A 19,524-nucleotide genomic window follows, 5' to 3' on the forward strand; every position below is an offset into this window, starting at 1 on the left:
TCTGATAGTTGTTATGCCATAATCACTCACTGATCTTCGTCCTCGTCACAAACGGCAAACTAAGACCATTTGTGAATGAAGAGAGCAGGGACTTACACAATCACTGTGGCTACGGTCTTGACACCAGCAACCTCAAAAAATGCCTTGCTTCAGGATCAAGCTCATGTATGTTTTGTTCATCCATTTCAATAGCAAGAGTTTCATTAAATGGGACATTTGATCTTAAATCCGAAGAAACCAATTTTCTAGTCTTTTAGAGATGGGCACAAATCCCTTCTCTCTTGTTGCTCAACAACTCTTGGCAATGTTCACACTTTATTTCAGAAGAATGATCAAATTTTGTGATTTCAGCCTATTTTGATTGATTGCTTTCTACCCTTTCCTTCAATACTAGGCAGGTCCAGTCAGAAAAACTCACGCTGATGGCTACAGCATCCATTTGCAGCACTAATCAGTGGTTTTCACATTTATGACAGAATAAGAATAGCCTGGAACAGTCTTCCAATAGGAGTAAAGGGAACTAACTACCTAATTCGCTTTAAGATGCAGCTTGATGAATTTATGAACAGGATGATATGCTGGCGTTGCTTGCGACAGTAGGAGACTGGACTTCTCGAACCAGGAGGATCCTTCCAGTCCTATACTCCTAAACCACCCTCAGCACTGATGACAGAGAAAGTAAGATGAGCTGGCTAGCTTCATACTGAACCACATCATCAGATCCACCTCCCTGCAGTTCCTAGATGCTAATAAACCAAAACCCACTAACGGTTCACTCCCATCTCTTCAATATCCCCTGATTCCACCCCTTCAATCCTTCCCCTGTATGTTTCTTGACAGATAATTCTCCACTTGTTTCTTAATAGATCTAATAAGTCTCTTAATGTTCTCAAAGCTTCCCTTTAAAATAGCAACGCTTTTCCTTTACAGAAAGCAACTGGAGCCTGATGTTTCAAAATATCTCCCTCACTGATGCTAGGTTCAGAGAAATCCTTCACAGGGAAAATGCTGTTTAAAAAAAAAAATGAAAAAAACTAAAACACCCAAGAAATTCACTGGGCTGAACTGGTTTTTGTTTTCTGGTTTCTTCACCAGAGCACATTTCTCTCTCGTTTACTCAATTTAACCGAACAGCAGAAGGGAACATCCCAGTAGCAAGTCTGTTTTAGATTGTGAAGTTACATGGGAGGGATGGGTCTCTGGTGTGCTCCACCCACCACCTGCAAACTGGTCACAGAATTCAGGCCCTGCAGCTTTAAGAAAGACCTCAGCTGAGGAAGGAGAAATAGAAAACTGAACTCAGCACTGGGTGGTTTAATAAGCCCTTCGATACTGGATTCAGTTAAAATGCAGCAATCTACACATCCTTCCGTTAAGATTTGGGCTTGATCCTATAAGCCTCCCTTTACTGAAGTGTGCAGTCCTGCTGTCTTCAATGGGATTACTCACCCGAGTGCAGGCTGCAGGATTAGGCCCAGCAAGTTACTTTTGTTCACCTTCAAGCACAGACCATGCTCCACAGGCAACAAAGCTTAGCTGCCCAACAGGTTGGTGCTGGAAAGAAGTATCAGCTTCAGCTAAGGCTATAAGATGCGGGTGGCTGTAGCAGCAAGCCTCCTATTCAGGCCTCCGCCACAGTGCATGCAGTTAAATCTACCACTTCAAGAGTTTCAAGGCTATCTGAGAAAAAAGACATCACGAACAGAGCAACCAAAAAGCACAGTCACCTCTGGGGGAGTCTCTCATAAGACTGATCAGCATTATGCAAACTATCCCAGGCAACACTGTTCTTGGGAGAGGCAGGCATCATTTCACCAGTCACACAAGAGCTGTTCACAACTCTCGCCGATTCATTTAGCCCAAATATAAAAAGGCAGCATTTCTGCCAGCAGCTATTGATGCACAGCCTGCGCGAGTCACCAGAGGGCAATGCCGACGGGCCAAACATCTCTCAATCCTGGTTTCACACCATGGAATCTCAGCGATCTCTGAGGACAGCATCAGTATCCCAGAGCCCTCTACCTGGAGCGGACAGATTCCCTTAAGTTGTTATTCACTGGACACTATTTCACAGCGTTTAAGGCCAGAAGAAGCCAATTCAATCCTCTAGTCTAATCTTTTCGCCTATCACAGGCCATTAAATTCCATCCAGTTACTTCCTGTAATGAACTCAATACCTTGGGTTAGACTAAAGCATGCCCAGATGATCCCAGCAGGCAATCCACACTCTGTACAGCTGAGAAAGGTGAAAAAACCCCAAGGTCCCTATCAGAGGATTCAATTGTGTAGCCTGCTTACAAGACAATGAAGGGAGAAAGAGGGTTTGCCTGCCAGAGGGGAGGAGCAATTCAAGTGGCACATGGCAGCCATGAGATGAAACAGAAGATTTAGCTTGATTGGTGGGGGGACAACTTCCCAACAAGAAGAGCTATTAGACTGTAGAAGGGTCTTGAGGAAAGCAGCAGAAGCCTCAAATTTGGGACATTTAAAATGAAAATTAGCAAAATTCCACGAGGAACAATCCTCCACTGGCCTCCCTAGGGAGTTGGAAATTTTTCCATATGTGACCTAGCAAAGCTCTTTCATCTCTAAGGCACTGATCCATCCAAGGGACTCAACACAGGCATAAGAGTCTACTCGTACAGATCTTTTAAAGACCATAAGAACGACCATACTGGGTCAGACCAATGGTCCATCTAGCCCAGTATCCTGTCTTCTGACAATGGCTGGTGCAAAATGCTTCAGAGGGAATGGACAGAACAGATCCATCCCCTGTCATTCTGTCCCAGCTTCTGAGAGTCAGAGGCTTTGGGACACCCAGAGCATGGGGTTTTGTCCCGGATCATCTTGGCTAATAGCCATTCATGGACATATCCTCCATGAACTTATGGATTTTTTCTTTTGACCTGAGTTATACTTTTGGCCTTCATAATGGCCCCCGGAAATGAGTTCCACAGTCTGACTGTACGTTGTGTGAAGTACTTTCTTATCTTTGTTTTAAACCTGCTGCCTATTAATTTCATCGGGTGACCCCGGTTCTTGCGTTATGTGAAAGAGTAAATAACACTTCCTTGGTCACTTTCTCCGCACCATTCCTGGTTTTATGGACCTCTATCAGATCCCTCTTTACTTGTCTCTTTTAGAAGCTGAACAGTCCCCAGTCTTTTTTAATCTCTCCCATACAGAAGCTGTTCCATACTCCTAATAATTTTTCTTGCCCTTCTTTTGATGCGCCAGGTTGTAAGATACCACAGGCAATGTGTTGATTACAAACGGGAACTGTCATTTGTTCAGATTTAAAGGGACAACAGCCGGCCAAGAATCATCCTGTGCTGGATTCCTGACACACACCTGAGATCATTAAAGGCTATTTTTTCTTTCCAATGCTTGCGTCTCCGCAATTTGGCACAAACTGAACTTCAGACTGGTCAGTTTCACTTTTGTTTGCAGTTGGTTTCACTTTTCGGTTCGTAGGTAATAATTGGCGATATACCAATCTCTAGAACTGGAAGGGACCTTGAAAGGTCATCGAGTCCAGCCCCCTGCCTTCACTAGCAGGACCAATTTTTGCCCCGGATCCCTAAGTGGCCTCCTCAAGGATTGAACTCACAACCCTGGGTTTAGCAGGCCAATGCTAAAGGGGTGTGTTGTTGAGCTTGCACACAGGGAGATATTTGCCATCCAACGGGAGGAAAATATGTTTTCTTTTATTTAAAAATAAACCACAACAACACTTAATAGAAGATTTAGGGATTTTTTTATAATCACCAAAAATGCTTCTAGACCAGTACTGACAAGTGTCTCTAAAAACTGTTTGCAGTAGAAGAGTTTAGTGTATAGACAAAGCCATCTGAACCCTTTTTTTTTTAAACTGTATTTTATCCTCAGACACCACATTCTCTAGGCAGCATGGTACAGTGTGGTACAGTGGACAGCAGATGGACTGGCACTTGGGAGATCTAGGGTCTATTCCTGGCTCTGACACTGACCTACTGGGTAATCTTGGGCCTGTCACTTACCCTCTACATGCTTCTGTTTCACCTCCCACCCTTGGCTGTTTAGATGATAAACTCTTCAGGGCAGTGACTGTCCCTCACTATGTGTATGAACAGAAACCAACACAATGAGGCTCCTTGCTGGATAGGGCATGTAGGTACCACTGGAATATAAATAATACTCTAAAAATTGTTATTTGGTAAATAAGCTCATTTCTTTTTTTGTCACTAACGCTACCGGCGCTTATAACAAATGAGATGATTTTTAAAGTCCAATTTACTTGTCACTATTTATGCTGATTGTTTTCGTATTTAACTCAACCTGGGCATTGAAAAGGCAACTACAGCCTGTGTCACTCACAGATTCTCAGCCTTGGGTTGCAGACACTCCATGTTCAGACATGAGAGTCCCCACTGCAATTTTAAGCCAAACACTGTGCTGTTTTTACAAAACTGACTTAGAAACCAGATCAGTTTTCTTTATTCCTTCATACTCTCCCTCGTTACTGTGCCAGCTCAATGCACTAGCATGGCTGTCATCCAGAACCAATCTGGACAATTGTTCTGGATACTAACCCTTCAGAGGGCAGATCAGCATTCTGGCTGGGTTCTAGAATTCCCAGGATATGAAGCCGCCTTGAACCACAGATCAAGAATGGCAAATCAACAGTGCCCAGACATGGATGCACCCATTGCCTGTGTTAAGTGGGCTTCCTGAGAGCCCTTTAGACATTTCCGTGAAAACCCTCTTTGCTGAGCTTCTCGAATAAGCACAACTATGATTCTCTATCTCGGCATTTCCAGTTCCCTCACATAACAAGCCAAGAGAGCCGAGCCAAGCACCAACTGGCCAGCACCAGGGCCTGAGCTTAGCAGTCTGCGCACCCTCGTTACTGATTTTCAATACCAGGGAAGCAACATGCCAATGAGCTTCAAAAAGGCAGGACACAGCAAAGCCTTCCTGCTCTTCCAGCCCAACAGATGAATCCAAGGAAGCTGGGCAGCCAGGCCAGAGATCTCCGAGGACCAGTTGTGGGTTGTTTCATTTGGAGCAACAGAACGGTGGGAGCAAGGAGGAAGTGAGCAGCTAAGACAAGCCCAGATTTCACTACAGGATTTGGTCCTGTCTCCAAGCAGGATAAAAGCCCCAATAGGTGCTTCTCATCTATACTCATTGGGGCCCAAATGCAAGACTGCTTCCTCCAGTACATTCTCCGAGGCTCTGTCCAACCTAGTGTCAATGTCAAGGGGACTTCTACCATATTTCCTTGGTGAAGCCGTTGCACAGGCTAGTGCACTGGTTCTCAACCAGGGTTACGTGTACCCCTGGGGGCACGCAGAGGTCTTCTAGGGGGTACCTCAGCTCATCTAGATACTGGCCTAGGTTTACAACAGGCTACATAAAAAGCACTAGCAAAGTCAGTACAAACTAAAATTTCATACAATGACTTGTTTATGCTGCACTATGTACACTATACACTGAATTGGAAGTACAATATTTATATTCCAGTTGATTTATTTTATAAATTATATTGTAAAAATGAGCAAGTCAGCAATTTGTCAGTAATAGTGTGGCTGTGTCACTTTTGTACTTTTGTGTGTGATTTTGTAAGTAAGTAGTTTTTAAGTGAGGTGAAACTTGGGGGTACGCAAGACAAATCAGACTCCTGAAATGGGTACAATAGTCTGGAAGGGTTGAGAGCCACTGGGCTAGTAGATCTCACAGGCAGGAAGTCTTCCCTTAACATGCAGCCTATTACTCCAAGTCATGTTCTGTCGAAGCATCCTAAATAACAATTCTTCTTGGTACCTGCACCCTTCAAGTCCTTATAAACTCACAAGCCCACCCCTTAACTGCGGTCTTGCAAAAAATGAGCAGTACTTTGTCAAAAGGCTCGACAAAAAGGATTGTTTTCATCCTCATTTTACAGCTGGGGTAACTGAAGTATGGAGAAATGACTTACCCAGCGTAACACAGTAAACCAGGTTTAGAACCCAGGAGTCCTCAACTGTTGGAGCCTAGCCCTAGGTGTCTATTCATCAGTGCCTCCGTTAAATGAGATGATATCCAAGATGAACACCTATCCCCTCACCACAGCATGGATCTTCTCATACAAGAGCTGAACTGGCCTTGGTTCAACTTGAGTTGGATGGAACCATTTTTGACCAAATGAACTTTCATCAAAGCTAAAACATTTTGTGGAGATGTATTGGTTTTGACAATCATCTGGAAGGTTTTTTGGTCCAGGACTTGAAAGACAGAGACCCTCACGCTCTATAGCCTGATGGCTAGTGCACCAGCCTGGGAAACCCAGGTTCAAGTCCTCACTCTGCCTGATTTAGAATGATCTGGGATGAAGAACTCTGCTCTGTAGCAGGTAGAGCAGGAACTAGAACACGGGTCTCCCACATTCCAGCCAGTGCCCTAACCACCAAGCTATATAGCATGAGACATCCACATGCTTCTCCCCCACCCCTCCACCTATGTGGACCCAAAAACCTCCCTGAATAGAAAACCTCAACTTTTGATCCAAAACCAGACATATCAACAATTTCATGTTCACAAAAATGTTGGAAAGGCTTTGCTTGTGTTCCAACATGGAACAAAACTAAATTTCAAAAGATGCCACAACACGGAATCATCGTCCTCCTGACACTAGAGCCATCTACACTCCAACCTATGCTGATTGCTGCCAGTGAGCCTGATGTTCCAAGGTAACAAGTATCTTCAGTTGCCATTGAAGCAATGGGAATCCAGGATGCTCACCGCCTTTCTCTGTCTTACAGTCACTAAGAGAAAGCATTAAAATCTCTCACTCAAATACAGTCCATGTTTAGTGCATACAGATCAGCCTTTGAAAGTTCTACTTGTACTTGGCAAGGAGATAGTTGATTTTTCATCATCTCCATGGTAGAACTGAGCAAGTAGATTGGGTTACTAGATAGTAAATTCCTATGATGATTTTCTGAGGCTGGTATAGATCAGCTTAAAATTAATTTATTAGTTTTTTGGCTTAAAACAAAACACACTCAGGATAGCACCCAGCCAATGAACAGTTTCAAGGTGGTAATACACAACTAACTGGGGAGATGGACACCAACTCTGTGCCATGGAGGAAAAGAAGCGAAGCAGCTGCTAAGAGCCTGCTTGACGAGTATCTTTTGAAAACTCATCACCTTGCAATCGCTCTCCAGAAATTATTGCCTGATAGGTAACTGGGCCAGCAGCAGAATCTAGTACTCCCAAGGCTTGTTGTGAGCATATAATCATATGATCATGTAACCATCATTTCATTACACAATTCACTTTCTAATAATTTAAAAAGCCCTCATCACGATATCTGAGCTGCTCATACTCATTAAGGGACTTTACCCTCATAGAAGCCCTGTCAAGTTGGGTGGTATTATCCATATATTACAGATGGGAGACTGAGGCACTGGCTAGATTAAGTGACTCAGGTCTGTGCCTAAGGCAGTAATTGAACTCAGGTCTCCCAAGTCCTAGTCCACTGCCTTATTCACTATTAGAACATGCTTTCTACCCTCATTCCTTCACACAAGGCTTCAGAGATAAAAGCACTGTTCTTCCTCTCTAGCTGACTAGCCTGAACCCAAAGCAGAAAGGAGACACAAACATTTCCACATCTAACTATCTCACACAATTATGCAACTGACTGACATTTGCCTTTTGGTAGCCTCGAGTGTGCCACAAGTCAGTTTGCACAGACACACACATATTCCCCACATGCTGCAAGCTGAGATGACAGGATAAGAAGAGACTGGCATTTCCACCCAAATCACTGCATGCTCAGAACATTAAAAATCAGACTCTATCCCACCCATAAAGATCATCTAACTTATTCCCACACCCACCAATCCAGGGTCTTGCACACATACCCTCTCCTAAGGCCTCAGTAGATAATCACCCCAAAAGCACTTTCATCATTAATGTTGACAGGTCACATATAGGGAACCCCTCATCCTGTCTCCAAACAAATGGGATGCCACATACCAGGCAACCTGATCAACTCACTCTCTCCTCACTCACCCTGCATAGCCAATGGTCTCTCCCTTCTCCTCCTCGTATAGGCCTGGCGGTAGGGGGCAACCCTGGTTCTTGTCATCTCTACCTGAACATCCCTCTCCCACATACACAGCAAGCAGCAATCCCTGCTGTACTGTACCCCATGCCTCTTGGGGAGGTCCTTATTCACCTCACCATTCTCTCTTCGCCTAAAATATGGAGAGACTCCCAATCATCCTTCCACCCCTCATCCCCCCCCCCAACCCGACTGTGATCCCAGTCCCACCTATTCTCCTCCTTCCATCACAAACAAAACTGTCACAAAGAGTGGGGTCCCATCTGCTGGTCCCACACCCTTCTCACCTCCATCATGGCCCACTACGCTGCTCAACTCCAAAAAACAACCTCTTCAGCCCGGATCCCTCCTTTTCCCTGGAACAGTCCTTCCCCACCACCCCAACTGCAGGCCCACCTCCATCAGATTCCAATCCCCCTCCCCACCTAGGGCTCTCCCTAGCCCCCTTCTCCAACCCTCCAATTCCCCTCCCCAGAGCCTCACCTTTCCCCCTGTCCCTGCACAGATCCCTGTGGCTACTCTCTCACCCCACCCCCACCTGTCATCCCAAAGGCCCTTCACAGCCCTTACTCACGAGCCTCAATCCCCTCCCCCTCACTAACACCCCCCGACCCCTCCCCTCCAGAGCCCCAGTCCTCAATCGCCCCCTCCCACGGGGCCCCCTACCCCCACCCTTAGACCTCAGACTCCTCCCCTCGCGCTCCTGTCATCCCGGGTCCCTCCCAGACCCCCAGAGCTCAGACCCCGCCCCGGGGCCCCTGTCATCCCCCAGGGCCCCTCCTCTCGCGGCCCCCCCTTACTGGGCCGGGCCCGGGCTGGGCTGATCTCCAGGTTCAGGTCGATCTTCCGCCGGGCCTCCCGGTTCTCCTGCTTCAGCTTGGCCTCCAGGCGGGACAGCTTCTGCTCCAGCGAGGACGCCGCCATCTTCCCCCCGGAGCCAGCGCCGCCTCGCAGCCAGAATACACAAACACCGCGCTGCGCAGGCGCGGCATGAGCCCGCCGAGCCGCCGTACCTCCTGGCGAGCCGCGCTGCGCAGGCGCGGAATTGAACCAGCTGCCCCGCCGTAATCCCGCCACACACCCACCGCCTACGAGGGGCGTTTGTACGCATGCGTCCGCGCGCAGCTCTCCGACAGTGCCCCCTGCGCGTTGAGGCGAAGCCCTCGGACTGAAAAGGGACCGCATGCGCCGTGATGATCACACAGCGTCACCTGCTGGCAAAGTTCTCGCACTGCAGGAGCCGCAAAAGTGTAATACACATGCGCATAGCGTCCATGGTCCCCAACGGCTATAACCCTTCGAAGGCTCCGCTGCGCATACGAGTCTGGTGCCCTCTTGTGGTTGTTCGTGGGTATTTCAGCCTGCGTAGCCTGTCTTGGACAACTCGTAATGCGCATGCGCTCCCAGCCAGATGGTTGGAGACTCTGGGCCTGGGTTTTAGGGAGACCCTCCACCTCTACCCCTCCCAAGGGAATCCTGCCCCTCCCCCTCCTCCCGCAGCATGGGGAACCTGCCTCTCCCCCAACACTCCCTAGTCTAGCAGTTGTGCCTCCCGCCAACATCCATCTGATCTGGGAGTCCTGGGGACTCCCCGTCGGTCCCATCTGCTGACTCCTAGGGAGCCCCTGTGAAAATCCCCCCCCATTCAGGGGCCACCCACCTCCTCTGAGTCTGGGAGCTGGGCTCCAAATAAACCTCGTGTCCCGCCGGCGGAATGGAGAGAGCGACAGTGCACTCACAGCCTTGCACGCTAGCGGGATGGGTTGTGGCTCAGGGCCCCAAAGCCAGGGCCAGGCTGGAGCAGACCAGGCTAAGAGGGGCTGGGGCATAGTAAACCTTGGGCCAGAGCAGGCTGAGCTGCACCAGACTGGGGATGTGCTCACCCCTGGGGGGGCGCTATGGTGCTTTCATCCGACAGAGAGACGGATGTGATTGCAGAGCGGGTGGATGGTAGAAGAAGTGGATCCAAAACTCACAGCAGGATAGAAATGAGTCATCTGCTGTGAGCGGGACGGCCCACCCGGCTGCCCGACGCTTCCAGTGCACCCACGTGTGGGCCCGGTGGCGTCTGATTGTGCTTGTTAAAAATGTGGCATCTCCCTCAAAGGAGCCACAGAAAGTTCTAGCTGGGGCTGGTTGTCCCATCAAGAGCCAGATTTCACTGCTCCCTCGCCCAGAATGGATTTCCCCCCATTCCCCCTTGTGGGGCTCACCCCCCCCACATAGGGGCCAAGTTCTCCCCTGGAGCCTACTCCCCACCCATTAGGACCCAGATGCCCCCCTATGGCTCATCCCCCCCCAAACTGGGGGCCCAGATTCTCCCTGCCCCAGAATAGCGGACCCAGTCCATCCCCATCCCGCTCAGTGTCCAGCAGCTCCCATCGTGGCACGTGACAGCCAGCTTTTCAAATGAGCTCAAAACACCCGTGTTCAAGGGCGCTTGAAAATCTGACCTTGCATCCCGCAAGCCCCTGATCCTGCACTGAGTTTTGTGGGATTGGATCCTGGTGCAGGATTGGATCCTGGGCTGCTCGCCTCAATCAGGGGAGAGCTCCAAAAATGCACTAAAACAGGGGTTCTCATGACCAATTTTTGGGTGGCCTAGAGTGCACCCACTAACTCTTGCTGGTGGCTGCACTTACACTTTTTCCTAAAATTATTTATTTTTCCTAAAGTTAATTAAGTAATATGCACATATATACATCCAAATCATTGTCATTTATTTATGTAAGGTTGGAGGAGGGCGGTTGCAGACTCAATAATAAAAACATGCACCGTTATCTCTATTCTTTACTGGACCTAACAGAATAGAAACACAAATAAGGTGCTTTGCATGTTCTTGTCTTTTTTTATTATTGTTTCTTGTGCTTTTTTTGGTAAAAGAGGTTGTCTGTATAACAATTCTGAAGTAAATTTAAAAATGCTTTTATATACTAGAAGTCCAAATAATAATTAAAAACATATCTGGATGGCTTGGGTCTGGGGAGGAGAAGAGAGGGGAAGAGAGGCATGGCTGCGACTAGCCCAGGGCTCCTCCAGGCAGGTGGCGGGGATCAGGGCAGGGCTTTGGCCAGTCCAGAGCTCCAGACGAGGGGCCAGGGGCACTCGGGGCTTCGGCCAGACCAGGGCTTCTCCAGGCAGGTGTGTGAGGGGGGGGTCCTCAGGGCTTTGGCCAGCCCGGGGCTCCTCTGGCCTCTCACCTCCTCACCCCACCCCCGCTTGCTTCTCACCTCCGCACCCCACCCCCGCTTGCCTCCTGCCACCTCACTCCACCCCCACTCACCTCCCGCCACCTCACCCCACTCCCATTCACCGCTCGCCTCCTCACCCCACCCCCGCTCGCCTCCCACCACCTCACCCCACTCCCACTCACCGCTGGCCTCCTCACCCCACCCCCACTCATCTCCCGCCACCTCACCCCACCCCCGCTCACCTCCCACCTCCTCACTCCACCCCCACTCGCCTCCCGCCTCCTCACTCCATCCCCACTCGCCTCCCGCCACCTCCCGCCACCCCCACTCGCCTCCTGCCTCCTCACCCCACCCCCGCTCGCCTCACGCCTCCTCACCCCACCCCCACTCACCTCCCGCCACCTCACCCCACTCCTATTCACCGCTGGCCTCCTCACCCCACCCCCGCTCGCCTCCCACCACCTCACCCCACTCCCACTCACCGCTGGCCTCCTCACCCCACCCCCACTCGTCTCCCACCACCTCACCCCACCCCCGCTCACCTCCCACCTCCTCACTCCACCCCCACTCGCCTCCCGCCACCTCCCGCCACCCCCACTCGCCTCCTGCCTCCTCACCCCACCCCCGCTCGCCTCACGCCACCTCACCCCACCCCCACTCACCACTCACCTCCTCACCCCACCCCCGCTCGCCTCACGCCACCTCACTGCAGCCCTGCTCGCCTCACTCCACCCCCACTCACCTCCCGTCACCTCACCCCACCCCCACTCACCTCCTGCCATCCCACTCCACCTCCGCTCGCGGATCGCCACCTCACCCCACCCCTGCTTCCCCCCCCCCGCCACCTCACTCCAGCCCCACTCGCCTCCTCACCCCACCCCCGCTCACCTCCTGCTTCCTCACTTCCCCGCTGGCAGCCAGACCCCCACCCACTGCCACTCGGCTCCTCACCCTACTGCCGCCTTCTCACCCCTCCTTGCCGCCTCACCTGCTCCTTAAGCATTGTGTGTCCCACCTGTGTCTCCAGAGAGGCAGCGCCTGCAGGAGCCACGGGGCAGAAGGGGAAGGGCTGATGCTGCACAGGAAACCCCCTGGTGGCTGCACTGGAGAAATGGTGCATTAAAACATGGCTCGTTTTATTTTTAGGTTGGCTTAGAGGTTCCCTCACTTGTCCTCATCCCCCTCCCCCTCGCACTTTAAACATGTGCCTTGTGAGGCGCTAAAATCTTGCTGCTCCCTGATGAGCCCGTGGAACTCACTGCCACAAGGTCTCACTAAAGCCAAGAACAAAGCAGGATTGGGTGTTTCCACGGGCAACAAAAACATCCAGAGTTAGAATAGCAAATATTACAACCCAGTGGAGTTTAGGGACAGATTTGCTGCTACAGGGCCTGGGCTGTTGGGGGCTAGGAGGAATCTTGGAATCTGGGCTAGATGGGCCCCCTGCTGCAATCCAGTCGGGCTATTCCTGTGTTTCATGTGAGGATTGCGAGGGGCTGATGTCCACACTGATTAATGGAGCCCCCTCTGGCTCAGAGTCCCATGGTGTAAAAGGAGGTAAGGAGCTTATCTGTGCTGACTTGAGTCATGTCCTCATTGCTGCCTCATATCGGGGGTGGGAGCACTGGGTATTTTGGGGAAGGTGTCATTCCTCCTCTAGGCCACAGAGATGGGCGTGGCGAGCATCTGCTTCACTTGAGATGGCAGGGTCTCAAAGAGGGCGTTGTCCATGCTCAGCCCGGTCTCCTTAAGCAGGGGGCAGCAGCCTAGCTCAAGTGGGAGTGACTCCAAGGGGTTCCCTGTCAGCTCCAGCCTGGAGAGTAGCACCAACCTCCCGATCTCAGCCGGCACCGTGGTCAAAGCGTTGTCTGCCAGCTGCAAAGACGTTAGCTCCAGGCAGGCAAAGAGCTGGCTGGGCAGTGCCCTGATCCTGTTGCCGGTGATGGAGAGTTGCTGCAGCGTCCCCAGCTGGCCAATCTCTGCAGGGAGGAGGCGAAGGAGGTTGTGGCTGAGGTCCAGGTGCCTGAGTCTTTTCAGGGCAAACAAGGTGTGGGGCAGAGACTCCAGCTCGTTGTGGGATAGCACCAGCTCCTCCAGGCTGCCTGCTGCCCCAATGGAAGCGGGCAGGGTAGCGATGCGGTTGTGCCACAGCTTCAGGCAGGTGAGCTGTGCCAGATGCTGGAAGCCAGCCCCCTTCTCAAGGCTGCGGATGCCATTGGAGCGCAGATCCAGCCTCCGCAAGCCAGTTAAGCGCCAGATTGTCGGCGGGATCCTCTCCAGCTGGCAGCAGAGCAGCTCCAGCTGCTGGAGGCTGCTCATCTTCTTCAGGACCCCCAGTGCCTCCAGCTTGGTCCCGTCATTCTGGATACAGAACTGGCGGAGGTGGGTGGACATAGAGCAAGGAAGCTTGGTCAGCTTGGTCTGGAGCAGCAAAATCTCCAGGCTCCGGAGCTCCCGGAGGGACTCCAGGGCCAGCACATTGGAGCAGAGGTGGCTGGAGAGGTGCAGCCGGCGCAGGTTCTTCAAGGAGTAAAGCCAGGAGGGGATCTCGGTGACATCAGTGAACTGGACGTGCAGCCCCCTGAGCCGTTCCTGCAGAAAGGCCAAGGCCATGGGCTCTATCGTGGCTGGGCAGTGATGCAGCTGCAGCTCAGACAGTGCTTCCATCTGGGCCACCTTGGCGGAGAGCTTCACCTCCGCCATGCACTCCAGCCGCAGCACCTCCAGGTCTGCCATCTGATAGACAGCCTGGGGCAGGGCTGGAAGGGCACAGAGCCTCAGCTCCAGCCGGCCCCAGGTATCCCTCCTCACCTGCCGCCGCAGCTCCTCGTAGTCCCCACGGTGCTCCTGTCTGATCTCCAGCAGCTGGCTCTCGCTGGCGGTGGAGAGGAAGATGGCAATCATCTTGGAGCAGAGCGGGTCATACTGGTCAGCCATGTGCAGCAGGAAGGCCAAGTCATTGTGGACATTGGGGATGGCCCTGACGCTGCTCTCTTCGCTGGCCTGCTCGAAGGAGTACTCCCTGAGCGGCCTCCGGAGCAGCCAATAGAGTGTGTAGACCCCCACCAGCCAACTGAGCAGCACCAGGGCCAGGTAGCTCAGCAGCAGCTTCTGCAGGATGTAGGCCAGACTGTGGGTGCAGGAGAAGGTGGCGTGGCCAGCAAGGTCCCCCAGGCCTGGCCGGCACATGTGCCTGAAAGCAATGGTGCCGGCAGAACTGGAGGCGTAGCCCAGCACAGCCAAGAGCTTTACCACCTTGAACACTGTCTGCCCCACATAGACCCAGTAGAGGAGGCTGGTGGCTTCAGTGTGCTCCCGGAAGGTGCGGATCTTCTCGAAGAGCGCCTTGGCCTGCTCCCCGTCCTTCCGGTCCAGGATGGTGGCACTGGAGAAGGACACCTGCTCCGCCTGGGAGCCAGCCCCAGCCTGAGAGATCTGGGCAGAGCAGAGTTTCATCCGGCCAAGCTTGCCTTCCAAGGGCTGGCAGGCTGTCTCTGAGAGAGCCTTGGTTGTCCAGGGTGACTGGAAGCACTTCCGGAGGATGGAGAGGAACAGCTCGATCCTGGAGGAGGTCTTGGGGTATATGAACCAGAAGTTGTTACAGACCATCAAGAGCAGCGCGTGCAGGAGGGCCAGGTAGGGGGAGTACTTGGAGTGCCACGGCAGCGCCTGGTGGTAGCAGATCTGGCCAATGTACAGGTACTGCTGGTAGTCAAGGTTGGTTGGGTGTCCGTTGTTGGCAGCAGGAAGTTCCCTCCTGGTGCCGACCGGAGTAGTGTCGTGTTCTGGGCCATCCAGAGGCCCTAAGGCAGGTCTGGGAGCCAGGGACTCACTTGCAGCCATGCTGGTCCTGCCGACAGGCAGACACACCACCTGATCTGTGGAGATCAGCAGGGTCCCTGCAATGATGGAGATGGCCAACATTGCCAGAACCAAGTAGTCTGTGAAGACGTCCCACCAGGGCTTCAGAGTACTGAACGGGGCCCGGCCGTCACTCAGGGAGGCCACTTCCGTCAGGGAAAACATGGCTGGTGGGAGGGAAAGAATAAGGGTCAGTGGCTTAGAGGTGTTCTGAGCCTGAGTTGGTCCTTGGGAAGATCCTGGCTTTGCCACAGACTCCCTCTGGGACCTTGGTCACATCACTTCATCTCCCAGTACCTCATTTTTTCCATCTGTAGAATGGGATAACGATCCTTCCTTTTGTCTATTTAGTCTGTGAGTTCTTTGGAGAGACTGTCTCTGACTGTGTTTGTGCAGCGCCTGGCACAACGGGGCCATGATCTCAGCTGGGACAGGGACTGTCTCTGACTGTGTGTCTGTGCAGCACCTGGCACAATGGAGCCTCTATGTGCTCCCATAATACACCTAATAGAGAAACAGCTGATGGCATAGAAAGCCTTGAATGTGGCGGTTCACAGTAGTGAAGAGACATGAGGGGTGGGTGCTGGGCTTTCCCCAGGGTCCCCTGCCCTTGTGCCACCCCCCAGACGGGGGCAGCCAGAGGTGGGACGACATGCTGCTTCCATGTTTGCTCAGTGATGAGGTCCCACCCTTCTCCTCTTGCCTCTGTCTTCTAGGAGACACTTCACGGCCTGCTGGTCAAAGAAGCTGAGAACCCAGAACTCAGCTGGGGCCCTGTGATGAAGTGGGAATTTTTTGCTGTGTGTGCCTCAGTTTCCCTCCGTACTTTACATCATTAACCAGTGGGGAAAGGGGCCAGCACACGAGCCCTACGACGTGTGTCTCCCCTTGCTGTCTGGGGTGGAGTGACTGGCTCATTGAAGGACTGGCTGGAAACCAACCCATATCAGTGGCAAATACTAAAAGACAGTGGGAACCCCAGCAGCCAGCATGTCCACAGCCAGCAACCAGGGGGGAGTTCCCCACGTCTTCACTTGCCAGTCCATGGCCCCAGCTCAAGAGCAAAGAGAAAGGGGGCAGGTTGCGGGGCTGTAGCCAGGGCTCTCACCTGGGTCTGACAGAGAGCGAGCCTGAAATGGAGCCCACGGCCGCTTGGCTGGGTAGGGCGCTGGCTTGGCGAGGTGGATATGTCTTAACCTTTGCTCCTCTGTGCTCACCTAAGGACTTCCCGTGCTGTGTAATAGACCCGACTGTTTGTAAAGGCTGCGTGGTGTCACTGCAAATCCTTCCCAGGGTGCCCTGGATGCTGAGGAGTGGGCAAGTCTCTGGCCTGGCGTATGTCCCAGTTGGACTCTCCAGGCAAAGCTCATGGGGTGAAGCAGGAGGGCTGGAGCCTAGGGGCTCAGTCTCGGAGACGGGGAGGCCGCGTGGGCTAACCTAAAGGAAGAGTGGGACCCCTTGGGGGCTCTGCCACACTGAAGGGGTCCTCCAAGGCCCTGTTTAAAAGCTGGGGCATAGCAGTGCCAGCCTGCAGTCCCGCCGGCCACCCACTCCCGGGCTTGGTAGATTCAGAGGCTAGCTCTGGACCAGGTGATCCCCTTAATAACCACCTTGCCGCTGTGGCCCTTTTCTCTGCCACCTGCCCACACGATCCTGCCCAGCAGACAGAGGGATAAACTTGGCGGAAGGGCTGCCCTGCGGTTTGAATGCACAGGAGTGTCCGAGAGGAGGAAATGACACAGCACAGGAAGGGTTAAACGTTGCACTCTGCCTATGGAGCGGTGCCCTAGCGCTATGTCTCAGGGAGGGTGGAGCAGTCACCGTCCCATGACTGCTCCCACCCAAGGGATAAAGGACTTACTGCCGCTGCTGGCTCTGGGAGTGGCTCCCTTAGCTCATGAGGCAGCCACCTGGCTTTGCGCTGCTGTCGGGCTTGGGGGGTTCAGTCCAGGCTCTGCGTATGAATCGCTGCTCTGTTCACAGGAGGTGGATGTGCGAAGTGCCAAGCTCTTCCTGGCAGAACCAGCCCCCTCTCGCGTGGGGCACCTGAACCCAGGCATCTCGTCTCTTGGGAGCCGGAGCCAGCATCAGGCAGCCAATGGAGGAAGGTATTTCACCTCCCAGAGTCTGAGCTTCTGCGCACCCCATCCCTCCCTAGCGGGGCTGAGAAGGACCAATGGAGCCTTGACAGTCTCCCTGTTAGTTCCCAGGCTGCCCTAGACTTACGGGTCTTCTCCTGCCTTCTCCGCCCTCAGCATGAAGGAGATCGCTCACTTCGACCCCTGATTTCCCTCCATCCTACTCAGATCCACCTCGGTCTCATGCCGGGAGTGTGACCCACTGATATCTGAAAGGCTAGATCTTAGATGGAGTGGTGTAGCCTAGAGTCAGGACTCCTGAGTTCTATCCCCAGCTCCGGGAGGGGAGTGGTGTCTAATGGTTAGAATGGGGGGGCTGCCTGTCAGTACTGTTGCTGGGACGGTTATTGCTCCAAACCACATGAAGGGCAGTTGGGGGTGAGAGTATTAAATGCAATTCTAACAATTCTTGGCCCTCTCATTAGAAAGAGTTGACGATGTCCCAGCCAGGGGACGAATCCCCGCGCCGATCTCACCGTGGGCAGCCCAGAGCCATGCTGTGACGTGCCCAGCCTCACACAGGGACGGGCTGGCAGAGCCAGGACTCCAGAACCACAGGCCAATGCGCTAACCACACAGCTGCCCTTGGCCATCTGCTGACCTGGCCCAGGCATGTAAACCAGCTCGGATCCCTGGCCCGTCCAGTGCTCTGAACAGGATCGTTTTCCCCAGCCAGCCAGCAGCTCCTACCAGCTGGAATTATCACCAGCACCCTCCTCCCTCCAAAACCTTTCCCAGCACCCAGGCTGGTGCAGGTGCCTCCCCGCCCCGTGGCGGGGGAAACGGAACCAGATCCCCGTCTCCATGGGGCCGGATCCCTGTCACCTTGGGACACCCTCTCCAACAGTTGGCTTTGGCTCTGGCCCCCTTTGGGGTTAGCCCAGGGATGCGGGTGGGGTGGGGCGGGGGAGAATAGAGAAGGAGAGAGAGAGCATGGGAGAAGGAGAGCAACAGCCCGTGACCCAGAACTAAACAAAGTTTTCTCTCCCGGCAGCTAACTAGCTTGAGTTCTTTATGACCCCTCAGCCCTGCTAACCGCTCCCTGCCCCACACCAATCCTGGGGGGAGCCCCTGACTCATACCCAGCAGCCTCCCCACCCGCTCAGGCCTGATCCTGCCTGGCAGCAGGGGGTCTGGCCCCACTCTCCGGCCCTGGGAACCGCCCCAGAGTACCTCGACCCCTTTCCTTCCCACCTCTTGCCTCTCCTCATCCAGGCCCCGTCCCCTCACCTGCTGCTCAGCTTGGGGCTGCCGCCTGCCCTAGATCCTTGCTCCACCAAGTCTCTTCTCTACTGGGAAGAGTCTCCTCCGGCCCCCCCAGTCTTGGCCGGGGGCCCAGCTTGTCCCCAGCCAGAGCCCTTCACATCCGGCCTGTTGGAGTGGCTCTCTCTCCTGTCTCCATGGCAGCTCCAGGGAGCAGGGGAAGGATTGTGGAAGGAGGGAGCATGACTTCCTCATTTGTTTCATGGACTGGCTGGGGAGAGCTGTGTTAACGAAAGGATCCAGCCAACTCTAATCCGAAGCACTTCCCTCATTAGAGCCGCCGCTGGGGTAACGACCACTCCTCCCCTTGGACAGATGGGGAAACCGAGGCACAGAAGGCTGAAGGTCACAAAGCATGTCAGCGACAGAGCTGGCAACAGGATGCAGGCAGTCCTGAATCTCAGCTCCCCACTCTCCAGCCACCAGACCAGGGCCTGGGAGGCAGGCTTTCCTGGGTTCTGTGCCCAGCTGTAGGCCCTCAGTGGTCAGTGCAGGGAGAATCAGGACACCTGAGTTCTATCTTTAATGCTGGAAGAGGAGTAGGTTCCAGTGGTTAGAGCGGAAGAAGAGAAGGATGAAGGCTGGGAGTCAGGACTCCTGGGTTCTCTTCCTAACTCTGTTGTGGGGGTGGATCCAAGGGTCTCTTCTGGATTGTTTTTATTTCCCTCCCATTTATAATACAACAGACACAGCCTGTGGCATCCTGCCCTCAGCTCCCAGTAGATCCAAAGGGTAACGATTCTCTGCCGAGGCCGGCAGTGGGATTGAGGGACTGTAGAAAGTGCTTCGGGGTGGCGCTGCTGGGATCACGAGCCCAGTCCTTTGGCTAATGGAAAAAGGACTCCAATCCCTGAACGCGCTCCAACACAAACCCAGGGGTGGGATCCAGAGCGGTGGAGAGCTCCCGAGTTCTGATCCACAGACACCAGGGAACAGGAGACGGGGCTCTGGGTGCAGCTCACACAGCGTTGGCCAG

The 19,524-nt window shown here is 53.2% G+C and overlaps 2 protein-coding genes across 5 annotated transcripts in view; both read right to left on the bottom strand.

Annotated features, from left to right (window-relative positions):
- MAP2K7 (mitogen-activated protein kinase kinase 7) overlaps positions 1–9,038 on the bottom strand; it is a 69,027-nt gene extending 59,989 nt beyond the window's left edge. For all 4 annotated transcript variants that reach the window (XM_044994614.1, XM_044994615.1, XM_044994616.1 and 1 more), the window contains exon 1: positions 8,896–9,038. In XM_044994614.1, coding sequence (XP_044850549.1) covers positions 8,896–9,019 — 124 coding nt within the window. In that variant the 5' untranslated portion in view covers positions 9,020–9,038. The remainder of the gene's footprint in view (positions 1–8,895) is intronic.
- A 3,343-nt stretch (positions 9,039–12,381) lies between these two features.
- LOC123353845 (volume-regulated anion channel subunit LRRC8D-like) lies at positions 12,382–18,592 on the bottom strand. The gene is made up of 2 exons (XM_044995261.1): positions 18,516–18,592; positions 12,382–15,314 (listed from the first exon to the last, which is right to left on the bottom strand). Exon 2 carries the CDS (start codon positions 15,310–15,312, stop codon positions 12,943–12,945), a length of 2,370 nt encoding a protein of 789 aa, XP_044851196.1. The 5' UTR covers positions 15,313–15,314; positions 18,516–18,592; the 3' UTR covers positions 12,382–12,942.
- Positions 18,593–19,524: the final 932 nt, after the last annotated feature.

This window comes from Mauremys mutica, chromosome 20 (assembly GCF_020497125.1).
Source record: "Mauremys mutica isolate MM-2020 ecotype Southern chromosome 20, ASM2049712v1, whole genome shotgun sequence".
NCBI lineage: Eukaryota > Metazoa > Chordata > Testudines > Geoemydidae > Mauremys > Mauremys mutica.